The sequence below is a fragment of the Bombina bombina genome, chromosome 2, assembly GCF_027579735.1.
Source record: "Bombina bombina isolate aBomBom1 chromosome 2, aBomBom1.pri, whole genome shotgun sequence".
Classification (NCBI taxonomy): Eukaryota; Metazoa; Chordata; class Amphibia; order Anura; family Bombinatoridae; genus Bombina; species Bombina bombina.
The window spans coordinates 58,669,821-58,690,111 of record NC_069500.1 but is presented as its reverse complement, the minus strand read 5'-3'; the positions used below and the strand labels follow the sequence as shown (position 1 = coordinate 58,690,111).

The 20,291-nt window shown below is 42.3% G+C and overlaps 1 protein-coding gene across 1 annotated transcript in view; it reads left to right on the top strand.

Annotated features, from left to right (window-relative positions):
- EPG5 (ectopic P-granules 5 autophagy tethering factor) overlaps window positions 1-20,291 on the top strand; it is a 404,912-nt gene that overhangs the window by 124,271 nt on the left and 260,350 nt on the right. Inside the window, 1 exon segment of the mRNA XM_053701063.1 lies at window positions 16,958-17,196. Coding sequence (XP_053557038.1) covers window positions 16,958-17,196 — 239 coding nt within the window.

Sequence of the window (20,291 nt, the reverse complement as noted above, 5' to 3'; positions counted from 1 at the left end):
CCCTATCCGACAACGGATCTAGTAGGGGGCAGACTCTCTCTCTTCACCCAGGCGTGGGCAAGAGCTGTTCAGGATCCCTGGGCGTTGGTGATCATATCTCAGGGATATCTTCTGGACTTCAAAGCTTCTCCTCCACAAGGGAGATTTCACCTTTCAAGATTATCTGCAAACCATATAAAGGAAGAGGCATTCCTAAGCTGCGTACAAGATCTCCTTGTAATGGGAGTGATCCATCCAGTTCCGCGGACGGAACAAGGACAGGGATTTTATTCAAATCTGTTTGTGGTTCCCAAAAAAGAGTGAACCTTCAGACCAATTTTGGATTTAAAGATCCTAAACAAATTCCTCAGAGTTCCATCATTCAAGATGGAAACTATTCGAACCATTTTACCCATGATCCAAGAGGGTCAGTACATGACCACAGTGGACTTAAAGGATGCCTACCTTCACATTCCGATTCACAAGAATCATCATCAGTTCCTGAGGTTTGCCTTTCTAGACAGGCATTACCAATTTGTAGCTCTTCCATTCGGGTTGGCTACAGCCCCAAGAATTTTTACAAAGGTCCTGTGCTCACTTCTGGCGGACCTAAGACGGCGAGACATAGCGGTGGCTCTTTACCTGGATGATATCCTGATACAGGCGTCAAGCTTTCAAATTGCCAAATCTCATACAGAGATAGTTCTGGCATTCCTGAGGTTGCATGGGTGGAAAGTGAACGAAGAAAAGAGTTCTCTATCTCCTCTCACGATGGTTTCCTTCCTAGGGACTCTAATAGATTCTGTAGAAATGAAAATTTACCTGACGGAGTCCAGGTTATCAAAACTTCTAAATGCTTGCCGTGTTCTTCACTCCATTCCGCGCCCCACGGTGGCTCAGTGCATGGAAGTAATCGGTTTAATGGTAGCGGCGATGGACATAGTGCCATTCGCGCGCCTGCATCTCAGACCGCTGCAATTATGCATTCTCAGTCAGTGGAATGGGGATTACACAGATTTGTCCCCTCTACTAAATCTGGATCAGGAAACCAGAGATTCTCTTCTCTGGTGGTTATCTCGGGCCCATCTGTCCAAGGGTATGACCTTTCGCAGACCAGATTGGACAATTGTAACAACAGATGCCAGCCTTCTAGGTTGGGGTGCAGTCTGGAACTCCCTGGAGTTAAGAGCAATATTCAATGCTCTTCTGGCTTGGCCTCAGCTAGCAACACTGAGGTTCATCAGATTTCAGTCGGACAACATCACGATTGTGGCTTACATCAACCATCAAGGGGGAACCAGGAGTTCCCTAGCGATGTCAGAAGTCTCCAAGATAATTCGCTGGGCAGAGACTCACTCTGGCCACCTGTCAGCGATCCATATCCCAGGTGTAGAGAACTGGGAGGCGGATTTTCTAAGTCATCAGACTTTTCATCCGGGGGAATGGGAACTCCATCCGGAGGTGTTTGCTCAATTGGTTCTCCGTTGGGGCAAACCAGAATTGGATCTCATGGCGTCTCGCCAGAACGCCAAGCTTCCTTGTTACGGATCCAGGTCCAGGGACCCAGAAGCGGCACTGATAGATGCTCTAGCAGCGCCTTGGTTCTTCAACCTGGTTTATGTGTTTCCACCGTTTGCTCTGCTCCCTCGTCTGATTGCCAAAATCAAACAGGAAAGAGCATTGGTGATATTGATAGCGCCTGCATGGCCACGCAGGACCTGGTATGCAGACCTAGTGGACATGTCATCCTTTCCACCATGGACTCTGCCTCTGAGACAAGACCTTCTAATACAAGGTCCTTTCAATCATCCAAATCTACTTTCTCTGAGACTGACTGCATGGAGATTGAACGCTTGATCCTATCAAAGCGTGGCTTCTCCGAGTCAGTAATTGATACCTTAATACAGGCACGAAAGCCTGTCACCAGGAAAATTTACCACAAGATATGGCGTAAATATCTTCATTGGTGTGAATCCAAGAATTACTCATGAAGTAGGGTTAGGATTCCTAGGATATTGTCCTTCCTCCAAGAGGGTTTGGACAAAGGATTATCAGCTAGTTCTTTAAAGGGACAGATTTCTGCTCTGTCTATTCTTTTACACAAGCGTCTGGCAGAAGATCCATACGTTCAGGCATTTTGTCAGGCTTTAGTTAGAATTAAGCCTGTGTTTAAACCTGTTGCTCCTCCATGGAGCTTAAACTTGGTTCTTAAAGTTCTTCAAGGGGTTCCGTTTGAACCCCTTCATTCTATTGATATCAAACTTCTTTCATGGAAAGTTCTTTTTTCTGATGGCTATTTCCTCGGCTCGAAGAGTCTCGGAGTTATCTGCCTTACATTGTGATTCTCCTTATCTGATCTTTCATTCAGATAAAGTTGTTCTGCATACAAAACCTGGGTTTTTACCTAAGGTGGTTTCTAACAAGAATAGCAATCAAGAGATTGTTGTTCCATCATTATGTCCTAATCCTTCTTCAAAGAAGGAACGTCTTTTGCATAATCTAGACGTAGTCCGTGCCTTGAAGTTTTACTTACAGGCTACTAAAGATTTTCGCCAAACATCTAACCTGTTTGTTGTTTACTCTGGACAGAGGAGAGGTCAGAAGGCCTCGGCGACCTCTCTTTCTTTTTGGCTTCGGAGTATAATCCGTTTAGCCTATGAGACTGCTGAACAGCAGCCTCCTGAAAGGATTACAGCTCATACTACTAGAGCTGTGGCTTCTACCTGGGCCTTTAAAAATGAGGCCTCTGTTGAACAGATTTGCAAGGCTGCAACTTGGTCTTCCCTTCATACTTTTTCCAAATTTTCCAAATTTGATACTTTTGCTTCTTCGTAGGCTGTTTTTGGGAGAAAGGTTCTACAGGCAGTGGTTCCTTCCGTTTAAGTTCCTGCCTTGTCCCTCCCATCATCCGTGTACTTTAGCTTTGGTATTGGTATCCCACAAGTAATGGATGATCCGTGGACTGGATACACTTAACAAGAGAAAACATAATTTATGCTTACCTGATAAATTTATTTCTCTTGTAGTGTATCCAGTCCATGGCCCGCCCTGTCCTTTTCAGGCAGGTCTAAATTTTAATTAAACTACAGTCACCACTGCACCCTATGGTTTCTCCTTTCTTGGCTTGTTTCGGTCGAATGACTGGATATGGCAGTGAGGGGAGGAGCTATATAGTAGCTCTGCTGTGGGTGATCCTCTTGCAACTTCCTGTTGGGAAGGAGAATATCCCACAAGTAATGGATGATCCATGGACTGGATACACTACAAGAGAAATAAATTTATCAGGTAAGCATAAATTATGTTTTTTTTAAGGCAGCTCCAAAGCAGCCTTCCTCTTTTTCCCTGCCTGATATAGTTACTTAAATTATTACTAACGAATGGCAGTATCCAGGTAATCCTTTTGTTCCATGTTCCAAATTTAAATCGGTTTCCTTTCCCTTCTGTTAAAACTGAGATGCAGCTATTTCACTCTTTGGCCAGGCATACTACTATTCCTTTGGAGGATAGTTCCTCTCCCCCCCCCCCCCCATATTTGGATGGAAAACTTGAAGATTTACATTATCGATTCTTTCAGCTTGCAGGTTTTATGGTTAGACCTGCAGTCACTGTAGCCTGTGTCACTGCTGCCACTGCTGTGTGGTGTGATAATCTCTCAGAACTTGTTTCTGGGGAACCACTCTGGATGAGGTTCAGGATTGTATTAATCTCCTGAGGATGAAACAGTTAAAAATACTGTGTTCAAAGACACACTAAATTCAAAGCTGCGGCACTCTGTAAAGAGCTAAATAAGTGCAGTTTCCGGCTATGTCTAAAATCTATTTTAATATATAAAAGTTGATACAGGATTTAAAATATCGTAATGTGCACAAGCATAATACAATCATACATATAAAATCATATAAAACAATGTATAAAGATCATATAAAAGGCTTATATGGACAATGAGCTCAATGCAGTTTCTCGCTGAAGATTTGAACCAAGAGGCTTATTTAGAGCTGTTGATAAAAGCTGCACAAAAATCCGGGATTCCTGCAATGAGACAGGGAATCCTTGTCACCAAGTATAAAGTTGCAATTTAAAGGTATTAATAATTACTTACACCGGATTGGTGTCTTATGTCCTCATGCAGGTTGCTCGGCATAGAAAAGATCTCCTGGAAGTGTGACGCTACCATGTAGCGTATCAACCTCAGATGCAGTCGGTTGGCATCTTTTGTGAAATCTTTGTGGCTTCATAAGCCAAAATAATAATAATATCCAGGCAGGAGACTCAGGTGTGTGGTTTTTGGCACAGTCTTTGCGGCTACGGAAGCCGGTCGAGGACTTATAAACCTTATAAACTTATAGGCATCAATGAAAGTCCCAAATTTTATCCAGATTTCTGGTTGGGGCAAACGATAATCCTTTATTTAAAATATCTACATGGGATTCACTAAGGGGGACTTTGCTCTAATTAAAAATGTTTTTATTCTCTGTTTCTTTTACTGCTCTCGTATTACCTATTGATCTCTTGTCTTTGTTTTATAAGGAAACTTACAGTAAAAAGATGGTATGTAAAAACAGCAGCAGAAAGGAAAGCACAAGAAAATCTATTAGATACAAAAGGGTATATCCGTTCTGACCTAAAGAAAAAATCACAGTTTTACCCTAAATATGACAAAGGCCCTGTTCTAGAAACATTTGAAAACCTGGTCTTGAGAGACATTGAAAAAATCTCAAAGATTTCACAAAAGATCCCAACCGACTGCATCTGAGGTTGATACGCTACATGGTACCGTCACACTTCCAGGAGATCTTTTCTATGCCGAGCAACCTGTATGAGGACACAAGACACCAATCCGGTGTAAGTAATTATTAATACCTTTAAATTGCAACTTTATACTTGGTGACAAGGATTCCCTGTCTCATTGCAGGAATCCCGGATTTTTGTGCAGCTTTTACGATATCAACAGCTCTAAATAAGCCTCTTGGTTCAAATCTTCAGCGAGAAACTGCATTGAGCTCATTGTCCATATAAGCCTTTTATATGATCTTTATACATTGTTTTTATATGATTTTATATGTATGATTGTATTATGTTTGTGCACATTACGATATTTTAAATCCTGTATCAACTTTTATATATTAAAATAGATTTTAGACATAGCCGGAAACTGCACTTATTTAGCTCTTTACAGAGCGCCGCAGCTTTGAATTTAGTGTGTCTTTGAACACACTATTTTTAACTGTTCCATTGTCTTGTACTTGGGAAAAGAGGGAGAATTTTCCCTAAGCTGCTGGTTTTAATTGCTGTTTTTTCTAGCGCAGTGAATCCTTATCCCCCCATTTATTAATCTCCTGAGGACAGCAAATTCATTTATTTGTGATGCAGCAATGGAAATTATTCAAATCAATCCTTAGATTGCTGCATTAGCTAGGTTAGCTTTATGGCTTTTGTCTTGGAAGCATAAAAACATAGATATTGACGGCAGATAAGAGCCATAGGCCCAGCAAGTCTGCCCGACCTTACTTAACAGTATAAACTTATCTAGTTCGTAGGATAGCCTTATGCTTGTCCCATGCATTTTTAATGTCCCCCACAGTGTTTGTTGCTACTACCTCTTGAGGAAGTTTATTCCATAAATCAATCACTCTTTCTGTAAAGAAGCTTCCTCAAATTACTCCTGAATCTAATACCCTTTAGCTTGAGCTCATGACCCCTTGTTCTTGAGTTTTCCATTTTATGTAAAATACCCGCAGCCTCAGTTTTACTAAACCCTTTAATGTACTTGAAAGTTGCTATCATATCACCTCTTTCCCTTCTCTCCTCTAAGCTATACATATTTAGGTAATTGAGCCTATCCTGGTAAGTTTTATTTTTTAGACCATGTACCATTTTGGTAGCCCTCCTTTGCACAGATTCAAGTTTGTTAATATCCTTCTGAAGATATGGCCTCCAGAACTGCACACAATACTCAAGATGAGGCCTAACTAATGATCTATAAAGTGGCATAAGAACCTTACTATTTCTGCTGCAAATACCTCTACCAATACATCCAAGCATTCTGCTAGCCTTACTCGCTGCATTACTACATTGTTTACTAAGTTTTAAATCATCTGAAATAATAATTCCCAAGTCCTGTTCCTCATCTGTAACAGTCAGTAAAGTGTCATTGAGTCTGTAATTAACATTTGGATTTTTCTTCCCTAAATGCATTATTTTACACCCCCCTGGAACATCCACTCTGTTACAAATTTTTGTATCATCTGCAAAGAGACATACTTTCCCCTGTAGCCCTTTGCTGATATCGCAGATAAATATGTTAAACAAAACAGGCCCCAGAACTGACCCCTGAGGAACACCACTAGTAACAGCCCCCTCTGCTGAATGAACTCCATTTACTAAGACAATTTGTTTTCTGTCCTTAAGCCAGTATTCCACCCAGTTCACAATTTTTGAATCTAGACCAAGGAGATACAGTTTGTGAATTAGTTTATTGTGTGGGACGGTGTCAAATGCTTTGCTGAAATCTAGATATGCTACATCAACTGCTCCACCCTTGTCTAATACTTTTGTTACATAATCAAAGAAGTCAATTAGATTAGTCTGACATGATCTCCCTGAAGTAAAACCATGCTGATTTTGGTCCTCTAAATTGTTTGTCTTTATGTAAGTCATAATTCTTTCTTTTAAGAGGCTTTCCATTAATTTCCCTACTACTGAAGTTAAACTAACTGGCCTGTAGTTGCCAGATTCTTCTCTACTGCCCTTTTTATGAAGAGGTATTACATTTGCTATTCTCCAATCATCTGGGACAGCTCCTGTTAATAGTGACTGATTAAACAGATCAGTTAATGGGACAGCTAGCACTGATGGAAGTTCTTTTAAAACCCTTGGATGAATATTATCAGGACCCACTGCCTTTTTAACATTTATTTTTGATAATGCTAACAAAACCTCATCCTCTGTAAAAAGATTACTGTTAAGCTTGTTTCTATTTTTTGTAGCATCCCTTAATGTAGATATTGTATCTTCACAATCTTTTGTGAAAACAGAACAGAAGTAATCATTGAGACAGTCTGCAATCTGCTTATCTCCTTCTATTATTCTACCATCAACTGATTTGAATTTTACTATTCCTACCTTATTTTTTCTTCTTTCACTGATATATCTGAAGAATGTTTTGTCCCCATGTTTTACTGACTGTGCTATCTTCTCTTCTGCATGAGCTTTAACCTTCCTAATTAACTGCTTAGTCTTTTTTTGTTGGAGTAGCAGGCCCGGACTGGCCATAGGGCATAAAGGGCAAATGTCCGGTGGGCTCTTATGTGGGCCTTGCTGCTATATAGGGGCCCCACCCTCTCTCAATATGGGTAACAATAGGAAAGTTGTTACATTCTGCCTGCAGAAAGTACTTTTTCTGTCTGGCTGTTAAGCAGAGGTGCTGCAGAATGAGAGTTCTGGTCTATGATGGCTACCTCGCTGACAGAAGTCTAACTGATGTGGGCTGCTCCGCCTTTAAATGCCCGGGCCTATTTCTTTCCAATGGCATGGAGAGTCCACGATTCCATTAATTAATGTTGGGAATTCATCTCCTGGCCACCAGGAGGAAGCAAAGAACACCCCAGCAACGCTACAAGTATCCCTCCCACTTCCTTTAATCCCCAGTCATTATTTGCCTTCGTACATTGGAGGAAGCGAAGATAGTGCTCTGAAGAAAAATGTAACTAAGTCCTTAAATGTGTAGCTTCCCTTTCAAGAAAGGACTTGGGTAATGCTGTGTCCATGTAATCCTCTTGAGTAAGAGTATTGGAAGCTGTTAGCGGCTGGAGGTCGCAGGGTAGTCCTTGTTATCTCTCCAGCAATTTATACTAACCTCTCACTGACAACCAGGGTTCGTTACTCTGCTTTCCTTGTACTTCAGGTCCCTGAATGAAGACTTCTAACCTTGAGTCCCTGTATCCATAACTGTGGGTAGGGGGCTCTTTCATATTTTAATGCTGGGTAACCTCCTAGTGGGGGTGGGCAACGAGGAAAGGTGACATGATGGGCACTTTTTAAGGTGTTGCTTCTGGAGGAAGTTTTTTAACATCAATGCCAATGTGCTCCCTCTCAGCGGCCTTGGTTTCCATTTTCTTATCCATGTATGATCAGAAACTACCACCTGCTTGTGTACAAGTGTACATTAAATTAGACTGGTTCTCTACAGCTATCTTTTGAGGCATGTGGGACCGGGTTTTTACTAGCCTAGTTTTTAACTTACAGTGTTTAGATAGGCGCCATTTTAATCTCACATGGGACACCTGTCTTTCTGCCACTGACAGGGATTTTGCCACTGCAATTGACTGATAATGTTCGCTTTTACAAGTTTTTATAATGTGTGGGGTTCGGGTGTTGGGCACCGTTCAGACCTTGCTGATTCTATGTTTTCCAGTTTGATCAAGGTCTTTTTCCTTAATAAAACTCTAGTTCTTCAAAGGCGAGCCGGGGAAATGGACATTTTATCATCTCTCAGAGATAAGTTTCAGATAGGGACTTCTCTCTGATCCAGGTGAGTAAGTCAGGGAGTCGCCGGAAGTATCATAAGATCTAGACTACTGTCTCTCAATTTGAGTCTCAAGGTTTTCCTTGGTGCTAGGACCTTTGTCCATCAAAGTTCAGAGAAGGGCTTGTCCGATAGTTCTTTATAAGGACAGATCTCTTCCCTTGCAGTTTTTGTTATATAAAGGATTAACCAGTTGACTGGACGTCTAGTTTTTATTCTGGTCCTGGTTAGTATCAGGTCTGTGTTTTCAGCCTGTTGCTCCTCTTTGGAGCCTTATTCTGTTTTTTTGTATTTGAGACTTCCATTCTGTTGATATTTAACTTTTATCAGAGAATGTTTTGTTGGCTTTTCTTTTACTCATAGAGTTTTAGATTTATCAACCTTATAGTGTGACCCTCTTTATCTTCTTGTCTGTACGGATAAGGTTGTTCTCTGTACTAGTTAGGTCTCCTTCTCTAGGTGTTTTTTTTTTTTACCGCAATGTTAATCAGGGGACTGTAGTTCCTTCATTCTGCCCTAATCTTTCTTCTCAGAAGGATCGTTTTTGGTTTTCAACCTGGATGAGGTTCCTACAGGGGAGATTAGACATTCGGCAATTTTTTTCTGGTAGGCTCAAGGACCTAAAGGTCTCTGTAACTACTCCTTCTTTCGTTTGGCTTATAAGACAACTGAACAGCAGCCTCCTACATGGATACGGCTTTCTCTCCCAGGGCTGTTTTGTATCCCTGGGCCTTTAAGGAAGACGTTTCCAGGGAACAAATCAGACATCTTCTTTGTCTTTCTTGCTAGCCCTTTTAAGATTTTTCAATCTCTGTGTTTTTGCCTCAGTTGAGGTTTCTTTTGGGAGGAGGGTGCTTCATGCGGTGGTGCCTTCAGTTTAGGTCTGCCTGTCTTGTTCTCCCTCCCTGTCCATTCTGTGTCCTCTCTTGGGTATTGGTTTCCGAACAGTAATTAATGGATTTGTGGACTCCCCATGCCATTGCAAAGAAAACTAAATTTATGCTTACCTGATCATTTTCTTTTCTGGCATGGAGAGTCCACGACCCGCCCTTGTCTAATTTCTAACTGCTTCTGTTGTTTTCTAAACTTCAGGCACCTCTATACCCCTGGTGTTACTCTTTCTCTTTCCGTATTCCCTTGGCTAAATGACTGGGGATTATAGGAAGTGGGAGGGATACTTATAGCTTTGCTGGGATGTTCTTTGCCTCCTCCTGGTGGCCAGGAGTTGAATTCCCAACAGTAATGAATGGAATCGTGGACTCTTCATGCCAGGAAAGAAAATGATTTATCAGGTAAGCATAAATTTAGTTTTTTGTTCGCAGTCTGTTTTTCAAGCAGTTTGTTCTGCTTGAAAGTTTTTTTTTCTAGATGTTGTAAGAGCTCTTTTTAATATTTATATTTATAATATTTAATTTTTGTGGCAGCCACAGAAGATTTCAGACTTTCTTTTTCTCTTACATGTTAATTTATTTGGCCTTGAAATGGCCAAAAAGCTACGGTTGTTACTTTAGCAGCTTGGGCTAAAGCTTTAATTCACAAGGCTTATTTGATTGCAGGGAAAACTCCCCCTTAGCACATTACTGCTCATTCTACTAGAGCAGTTGCTATTTCTTGGGCCTTCTATTGATCAGATTTGGAGGGCACATACTTAGTCTTCTTTGCACACTTTTTCTAAGTTTTATCACTTTGATGTGTATGCTTCTTTTGAGGCTGCCTTTGGCAGGAAAGTTATGCGGGCCATAATGCCTGTATAGTAATGTCCTGCCTTCACTATTTGTCTCCCCACCTATTCACAGTGGTCTTGTGGACTCCACAGCTTGGGTATTTTTTCCCCACACGTGATTGCTCATGGACTCTCACCAGCTGATGGAAAAAAAATACAATTTATGCTTACCTGATAAATTAGTTTTCTCTTGTTAAGTGTGTTCAGTCCACGGGTCATCCATTACTTATGGGATATATTCTCCTTCCCAACAGGAAGTTGCAAGAGGATCACCCAAGCAGAGCTGCTATATAGCTCCTCCCCTCACATGTCATATCCAGTCATTCTCTTGCAACCCTCAACAAAGAAGGAGGTCGCGAGAGGAGCTGGAGTTTTTACTTAATTATTCTTCAATCAAAAGTTTGTTATTTTAAATGGCACCGGAGTGTGCTGTTTTTCTATCTCAGGCAGTATTTGGAAGAAGAAACTGCCTGCGTTTTCTATGATCTTAGCAGGTGTAACTAAGATCCACTGGCTGTTCTCGACATTCTGAGGAGTGGGGTAACTTCAGAAAATGGGAATAGCATGCGGGGTCTCCCGCAAATGAGGTATGTGCAGTACAATATTTTCTGGGAATGGAATTGACTAAGAAAACACTGCTGTTACCCGCATGATGTAAGTACAGCCTTAAATGCAGTAGTAGTGACTGGTATCAGGCTGATAAATGTATGCACAGTAGAGTTATTTTCTAGGGACTAGAATTTGACTGAAAAAATACTGTTAATACTGATATAATGTGTGAGCCTTAACTGCAGTAGAAGCGACTGGTAGCAGGCTTAGTAATAACTTTACACAGCATCTGAAATGTTGTTTTTTAAAACGTTTACTGGCATGTTAATCGTTTTGTGAGGTACTTTGATGATAAATCTTTTTGGGCATGATTTTTTTCCACACGGCTAACGTATATTTCTGCATTGAAACTGTTATATCAGGTCTCCCACTGTTGTAATAGGAGTGGGAGGGACCTTTTTTAGCGCCTTGTTGCGCAGTTAAAATTCTAGCACAGTCTTCCTGCTTCTTCCTCTTTGATCCAGGACGTTTCCAGAGAGCTCAGGGATCTTCAAAATTCGTTTTTGAGGGAGGTAATCAGTCACAGCAGACCTGTGACAGTGTGTTTGACTGTGATAAAAGCGTTAAATCTTAATTTGATATCCGTTTTTTTGGGTACTGAGGGGTTAATCATCCTTTTGCTAATGGGTGCAATCCTCTGCTAATTAATACATTTAAAGAATTGTTGACTATAACTGAACTAGTTCTTTGTTATTCAATTGTGTTTTTTAAAAAAAGAGCTGCAGCGTTTTTTATATTGCTTGTAAACTTATCGAAGTAATTTCCAAGCTTGCTAGCTTCATTGCTAGTCTGTTTAAACATGTCTGATACAGAGGAATCTGCTTGTTCATTATGTTTAAAAGCCGATGTGGAGCCCAATAGAAATATATGTACCAATTGTATTGATATTACTTTGAATAAAAGTCAATCTGTACCGATAAAGAAACTATCACCAGACAATGAGGGGGAAGTTATGCCGTCTAACTCTCCTCACGTGTCAGTACCTTCGTCTCCCGCTCGGGAGGTGCGTAAGATTGAGGCGCCAAGTACATCAAGGCCCTTACAAATCACTTTACATGATATGGCTTATGTTATGAAAGAAGTATTATACAATATGCCCGAGTTAAGAGGGACAGCTCTGGGTTAAGGACAGAGCGCGCCGATGACACGAGAGCCATGTCTGATACTGCGTCACAATTTGCAGAACATGAGGACGGAGAGCTTCATTCTGTGGGTGACGGTTCTGATTCGGGGAGACCGGATTCAGAAATTTCTAATTTTAAATTTAAGCTTGAGAACCTCCGCGTGTTGCTAGGGGAGGTGTTAGCGGCTCTGAATGATTGTGACACGGTGGCAATCCCAGAGAAATTATGTAGGCTGGATAAATACTATGCGGTACCGGTGTGTACTGACGTTTTTCCTATACCAAAGAGGCTTACAGAGATTATTAGCAAGGAGTGGGATAGACCCGGTGTGCCTTTTTCCCCTCCTCCGATATTTAGAAAAATGTTCCCTATAGACGCCACCACACGAGACTTATGGCAGACGGTCCCTAAGGTGGAGGGAGCAGTTTCTACTTTAGCCAAGCGTACCACTATCCCGGTGGAGGATAGCTGTGCTTTCTCAGATCCAATGGATAAAAAATTAGAGGGTTACCTTAAGAAAATGTTTGTTCAACAAGGTTTTATATTACAGCCTCTTGCATGCATTGCGTCGTTCACTGCTGCAGCGGCATTCTGGTTTGAGTCTCTGGAAGAGGCGATTCGCACAGCACCATTGGATGAATCTTTGAGCAAGATTAGAACCCTTAAGCTGGCTAATGCGTTTGTTTCGGATGCCGTAGTGCATTTAACCAAACTTACGGCTAAGAATTCCGGATTCGCCATACAGGCACGCAGAGCGCTATGGCTTAAATCCTGGTCAGCAGATGTAACTTCTAAGTCTAAACTACTAAACATTCCTTTCAAAGGGCAGACCTTATTCGGGCCCGGCTTGAAGGAAATTATTGCTGACATTACTGGAGGTAAGGGCCACACCCTTCCTCAGGACAGGGCCAAATCAAAGGCCAAACAGTCTAATTTTCGTGCCTTTCGTAATTTCAAGGCAGGAGCAGCATCAACTTCCTCCGCTCCAAAACAGGAAGGAGCTACTGCTCGTTACAGACAGGGTTGGAAAGGCAACCAGTCATGGAACAAGGGCAAGCAGGCCAGAAAGCCTACTTCCGCCCCTAAGACAGCATGAAGACAGGGCCCCCTCTCCGGAGACGGATCTAGTGGGGGGCAGACTTTCTCTCTTCGCCCAGGCTTGGGCAAGAGATGTACAGGATCCCTGGACGTTGGAGATTATATCTCAGGGATACCTTCTGGATTTCAAAACTTCTCCTCCACAAGGGAGGTTTCATCTGTCAAGGTTATCAACAAACCTAGTAAAGAAAGAGGCATTTCTACAATGTGTACAAGACCTCTTAGTGATGGGAGTGATCCACCCAGTTTTATTCAAATCTGTTTGTGGTGCCCAAGAAAGAGGGAACTTTCAGACCAATCTTAGACTTAAAAATCTTAAACAAATTCCTAAGGGTTCCGTTGTTCAAGATGGAAACCATTCGGACCATCCTACCCATGATCCAAGAGGGTCAATATATGACCACAGTGGACTTAAAGGATGCCTACCTTCACATACCGATTCACAAAGATCATTATCAGTACCTAAGGTTTGCCTTTCTAGACAGGCATTACCAGTTTGTAGCTCTTCCCTTCGGGTTAGCTACGGCCCCGAGAATTTTTACAAAGGTTCTGGGCTCACTTCTGGCGGTACTAAGACCACGAGGCATAGCGGTGGCTCCGTACCTAGACGACATTCTGATACAAGCGTCAAGTTTTCAAAATGCAAAGTCTCATACAGAGATAGTTCTAGCATTTCTGAGGTCGCATGGGTGGAAAGTGAACGTGGAGAAGAGTTCTCTGTTACCACTCACAAGGGTCCCTTTTCTAGGGACTCTTATAGATTCTGTAGAGATGAAGATTTACCTGACGGAGTCCAGGTTATCAAAGATTCTCAATGCTTGCCGTGTCCTTCACTCCATTCCAAGCCCATCAGTAGCTCAGTGCATGGAAGTAATCGGCTTAATGGTCGCGGCAATGGACATAGTGCCATTTGCGCGCCTACATCTCAGACCTCTGCAACTATGCATGCTAAGTCAATGGAACGGGGATTACTCAGATCTGTCCCCTTTGCTAAATCTGGACCAGGAGACCAGAGATTCTCTTCTCTGGTGGTTGTCACGGGTTCATCTGTCCAAAGGAATGACTTTTCGCAGACCAGATTGGACGATTGTAACAACAGATGCCAGCCTACTAGGCTGGGGAGCAGTCTGGAACTCCCTGAAGGCTCAGGGATCGTGGACTCAGGAGGAGAGACTCCTCCCGATAAACATTCTAGAATTAAGAGCAATATTCAATGCTCTTCTAACTTGGCCTCAGTTAGCAACACTGAGGTTCATCAGATTTCAGTCGGACAACATCACGACTGTGGCTTACATCAATCATCAAGGGGGAACCAGGAGTTCCCTAGCGATGTTGGAAGTCTCAAAGATAATTCGCTGGGCAGAGTCTCACTCTTGCCACCTGTCAGCGATCTACATCCCAGGCGTGGAGAACTGGGAGGCGGATTTTCTGAGTCGACAGACCTTTCATCCGGGGGAGTGGGAACTTCACCCGGAGGTATTTGCTCAACTGATTCGTCGTTGGGGCAAACCGGATCTGGATCTCATGGCATCTCGCCAGAACGCCAAGCTTCCTTGTTACGGATCCAGGTCCAGGGACCCGGGTGCGGTGCTGGTAGATGCACTAGCAGCCCCTTGGATTTTCAACATAGCTTATGTGTTTCCACCTTTTCCGTTGCTACCTCGACTGATTGCCAGGATCAAACAGGAGAGAGCATCTGTGATTCTGATAGCGCCTGCATGGCCACGCAGGACCTGGTATGCAGACCTAGTGGACATGTCGTCCTGTCCACCATGGTCTCTACCCCTGAGGCAGGACCTTCTAATCCAGGGTCCTTTCAACCATCCAAACCTAATTTCTCTGAGGCTGACTGCTTGGAAATTGAACGCTTGATTCTATCAAAGCGTGGGTTTTCGGATTCGGTTATTGATACATTAATACAGGCTCGGAAACCTGTTACCAGAAAAATTTACCACAAGATATGGCGTAAATATTTATATTGGTGTGAATCCAAGAATTACTCATGGAGTAAGGTTAGGATTCCTAGGATATTGTCTTTTCTACAAGAGGGTTTAGAAAAGGGCTTATCCGCTAGTTCGCTAAAGGGACAGATTTCTGCTCTGTCTATTCTTTTACACAAGCGTCTGGCAGAGAATCCAGACGTCCAGGCTTTTTGTCAGGCTTTGGCTAGGATTAAGCCTGTGTTTAAAACTGTTGCTCCTCCGTGGAGCTTAAACTTGGTTCTTAAAGTTCTTCAGGGTGTTCCGTTTGAACCCCTTCATTCCATTGATATTAAGCTTTTATCTTGGAAAGTTCTGTTTTTGATGGCTATTTCCTCGGCTCGAAGAGTCTCTGAGTTATCTGCCTTACATTGTGATTCTCCTTATCTGATCTTTCATTCAGACAATGTAGTCCTGCGCACTAAACTTGGGTTTTTACCTAAGGTTGTTTCTAACAGGAATATCAATCAAGAGATTGTTGTTCCATCGTTATGTCCTAATCCTTCTTCAAAGAAGGAACGTCTTTTGCATAATCTAGACGTGGTCCGTGCCCTGAAGTTCTACTTACAGGCAACTAAAGATTTTCGGCAAACTTCTTCTCTGTTTGTCGTTTACTCTGGACAGAGGAGAGGTCAAAAGGCTTCGGCTACCTCTCTCTCTTTTTGGCTTCGTAGCATAATACGCTTAGCCTATGAGACTGCTGGACAGCAGCCTCCTGAAAGAATTACAGCTCATTCCACTAGAGCTGTGGCTTCCACCTGGGCCTTTAAGAATGAGGCCTCTGTTGAACAGATTTGCAAGGCTGCAACTTGGTCTTCACTTCATACTTTTTCCAAATTTTACAAATTTGACACTTTTGCTTCTTCGGAGGCTGTTTTTGGGAGAAAGGTTCTACAGGCAGTGGTTCCTTCTGTTTAATGTTCCTGCCTTGTCCCTCCCATCATCCGTGTACTTTAGCTTTGTTATTGGTATACCATAAGTAATGGATGACCCGTGGACTGAACACACTTAACAAGAGAAAACATAATTTATGCTTACCTGATAAATTTATTTCTCTTGTAGTGTGTTCAGTCCACGGCCCGCCCTGTCTTTTTGAGGCAGGTTCTAAATTTTAAATTATACCTCCAGTCACCACTGCACCCTATAGTTTCTCCTTTCTCGTCTTGTTTCGGTCGAATGACTGGATATGACATGTGAGGGGAGGAGCTATATAGCAGCTCTGCTTGGGTGATCCTCTTGCAACTTCCTGTTGGGAAGGAGAATATATCCCATAAGTAATGGATGACCCGTGGACTGAACACACTACAAGAGAAATAAATTTATCAGGTAAGCATAAATTATGTTTTTTTAATTATGGTCCACAAGCTCTGCCCTTTTTGTTTGTTCCGATGGTGGAAGTTCTTGTTTTGTACTTTCCCGCTTTTCCTTTTTCCTTATCTACTTGGCTACATGTATGCTCTGGTGTGTGGGGTGTCTTTTGCCTAATCCTAGTGGTCAGGAGGCTCACTTTAGGTCTAATTCTTTTAGCGCTATTTAGGCTTTCAGTTGAGCACAACCCATAACTTTCAGCGTATAATTAGCATGGTTACTATATGCATTGAAAGTGCAGTGTGCACTAAAGCAATGTTTGCTGCGCTAAACCTTCCCTGGTAAATCTATTTTACCATGGACTTGTAATATCAATTTGTGCGTTAATGTTTTTGTTCCTAACTGCCTCCTTGTCACATTTTAAATAATTGTTTATTCCCAAAATTAAACAAAAACCAAATTGTTCATATATAAAATAATTTTATTAGTGTACCCGCCTTAAATAAGCAAGGTATAATTAGAGAAATCGGGTTACAAGAATCTAGTTTACATCTGGAGTAGCCTGCACTACTGTACATTTTATGTGTATGTATTTATTTATTTTATGCTGTAGGTGTCATACCTGGCTAGTATTGTGAGAACTGGGCAAACACCAGAGGCTGCATTTAATCAGTGGGCTTGGGATTTAGTACTAAGGCTTAAATTGCACAGAAAGGACCGCCGTGAAGAACTCTGTGACAAAGTGCCTGATCTGACAGAGGTGTCCGTACTTCATCCTGTACTTAAAGCTGTCAAGTCAGGGGTCCCTATTGGATGCTACATCGCTCTAGCAGCTGCAACTGTAGGACACAGGTAAATTATTGTGTTTAACCAATCATTATGCTTTTAAATAGTGATGTAACAGTAGAATCTTAAATGAAAGTAAAAGTGTAAAAAAAGAAAATGCTCTCATTTTGTCAAAGTATTTTAATATTTTGACTATTGCATAAAATTATGTGTTTAACCTATTTGCAGGGGTAAAGTACACATTTAAAGTCAGCTCCAGAACAGCTGGGAGCTAGCTGAGCATATCTGGTGAGCCAATCACAATAGATATGTGTGTAGCCACCAATCACCAGCTAGCTCCCAGTAGTGCATTGCTGCTTTCTTTCCTATGGCATGGAGAGTCCACGACGTCATTCCAATTACTAGTGGGATATTCAACTCCTGGCCAGTAGGATGAGGCAAATAGCACCCCAGCAAAGCTGTTAAGTATAACTTCCCTTACCCATAATCCCCAGTCATTCTCTTTGCCTTTGTCAATGGAGGATGTGCGAAGTTGGTGTCTAAAGATATGTAATCCTTTTATGGGTACTTTTCCCTGCAAGCAAGGATTGGGGTTATGCTGTGTCCATGTCAATCTCTTTAGTAAGAGTAATGGTGGTTCTTAGCAGTTAGAAAGTTGCGAGGTTGCCTTTGCTTTATTTCTAACTTTATTGCTACCCCTTTATTGAAAGCCAGAGTTGGTTACTCTGTTCTTTCTCTGTCTACAGGTCCCTGTTTGCGGTCAAGTGAGGCCATCAGAAGTTTCCCTGGAGGGTAAGTCCTTTCTTATATATTTATTTGAAAGACAATATAACAGGACTATGACCTAAAGGGGTTTGGTTTTGTATATTTCTTATATTTATCCATTTTTTTGGATATAATGTTGCTTGTAGCTTTCTGGCCTTCCGCCAAGGACAGGGATTTTGCCGCTCCATTAGTGGGCTATTTTACAGTCAAGCCCAGGACTTATGGTGTGTGGGGACTAAGGGTCATGGTGACTTCTTTCCTTCCTCCTTTTATCCCTGTATATTCCGTTATTTTGAATTTTTAAGGTGCTTCTTTTCTATAAGGGCTCAGATTTTTCTGGGGATGTGTGTTAGGTAACTGCCCAGCAAGAAACTCTGTTAGTTTGTTTTGTTGCGCAGTTACGAGGCAGACCGTTGTATGGACAGGTTTTCTCTATTGCAACTGTGGGAATGTTTTTTTTCTTCTCACTGTGTTGTACACATCCTTCCTCTCAAAGTACCCCTTAGCCTTCAATGTGTTTAGGAAGTCTTTGTGTTTGCTCAAATTTGTAATCTGATGTTACTTAGCCACTTGTACAGTATAAACTGTTCTCAGTGTTTGTGAGTGCTGCTTATTTTAGCGCTGCCCTTTATTGTGATAGATGCAGCGTCCTCCTGAGGGGTATGATATTTCCGTGGAGAGTACTCCGGGGATTAATCTTCCTGATCTCTTAGCCCTATCCCCTTATTTCCCTAAAGTGAAGGGAACACAATCTAGTTTTTTTTTATATTTAAGCCGTTCTCAGTGCTATTGCATCATTCCCCTTTTAGTACTGCTGCACCTGCACTGCTTAGGAGCTGCAAATTGTACCGGTGTTCGTTTGAAGGAGTATCCACAGGAGGTATTTGACTTGCGTTTCCTTTATTAAGGGACATAACTGAATGCACATTTGTTCAGTATGTTGGAGACTGCAAAAGAGGAGATCCAGGATGGTATCTGGGCTGTAGAGCTGGCTAATCCTTCATCTGGGATGCCAGCATGAAACAATCCAAGTACTCTTGGAGGTCCAGTCAGCCTTGGAATAAGGGGAAGCTAGCCAAGAAACCTTTCACTGATTTAAAACCAGCATGGAGGGTCCAGCCCCGATCCAGTTTTGGATCAGAGGGGGGCAGGGTTTCCTTTTTTTCCGGCAGACTGGGTTACATAATGTCTCATATACTTGGGCTATAGAATTAGAATTCCAGGGTTGGACAAGCATTTCCAGTTTGTTGCCCTTCCTTCTGGTCTTGCTACGGCTCCCAGAATCTTTCCATCATTAACAGCTCAGGGCCTGTGGACTAGGGAAGAATGTTCTCTTCCCATAAAGAGTTGAGAGCAATCTTCAATGCCTTGACAGCTTGGCCTTAATTATCGTTTGTCCGGTTTCTCAATTTCTAGTTGGACATCACCTCGGTGGCTTACATTAACCACCAGGAAGGAACCCGGAGTTCCTCAGCAATGAAGGAGGTGACTCGCATTCTGCGGTAGGCGGAATCTCATTATTGTCTCCTATCTGCAATCCACATTACGGGGGTGGACATCTGGGAGGTGGATTTTATGAGGACAGGCTTTTCAAACCGGGGAGTGGGCGCTCCATCCAGAGGTGTTCTTAAGGATAACCCTCAAGTGGAGGTTTCCGGAGTTGGATTCATTGGTGTCTAGTCAAAACACCAAGTTTCCAAGGTACGGTTCAAGGTCAAGAGATCCTCAAACTGCTCTGATAATCGCACTGGTGGTTCCTTGGATTTTCAATCTAGTATTCCTGTTTCCTCCGTTTGCTCTCCTTCCACGAGTCATTGCTCGTATCAAACAGGGGAGAGCTTCTGTGATTTTAATAGCTCCTGAATGGCCTCGCAGAATCTGGTTTGCAGATCTGTTGAGGATGTCATCTCTTCCACCTTGGAGGTTACCTCTGAGGAAGGACCTTCTAATTCAGGGTCCATTCCTCCATCCAAATTTGGATTCTCTGAAGCTGTCTGCTTGGAGATTGAACATCTAGTTTTGTCTAGGCATGTTTTTTTTCCAGCGGGTCATGCTCCAGGCTCGTAAGCCTGTTACTCACAGGATTTACCATAAGGTATGGCGTAAATACCTTTATCGGTTCGAATCTAAGGGTTTCTCCTGGAGCCAGGTGAGGATTCCCCGGATTTTATCCTTTCTTCAGGATGGTCTGGAGAAAGGTTTGTCAGTCAGTACTCTGAAGGGTCAGATTTCTACACTGTCTATTCTTTTTCTCAATCGTCTGGCAGATTTACCAGATGTTCATGGTTTTGTTCACGCCCTGGTCAGAATCAGGCCTGTGTTTAAACCTGTTGCTCCTCTTTTGAGCCTTAACCTAGTTCTTAAAGTTTTTGCAGCAGGCTCTGTTTGAGCCAATG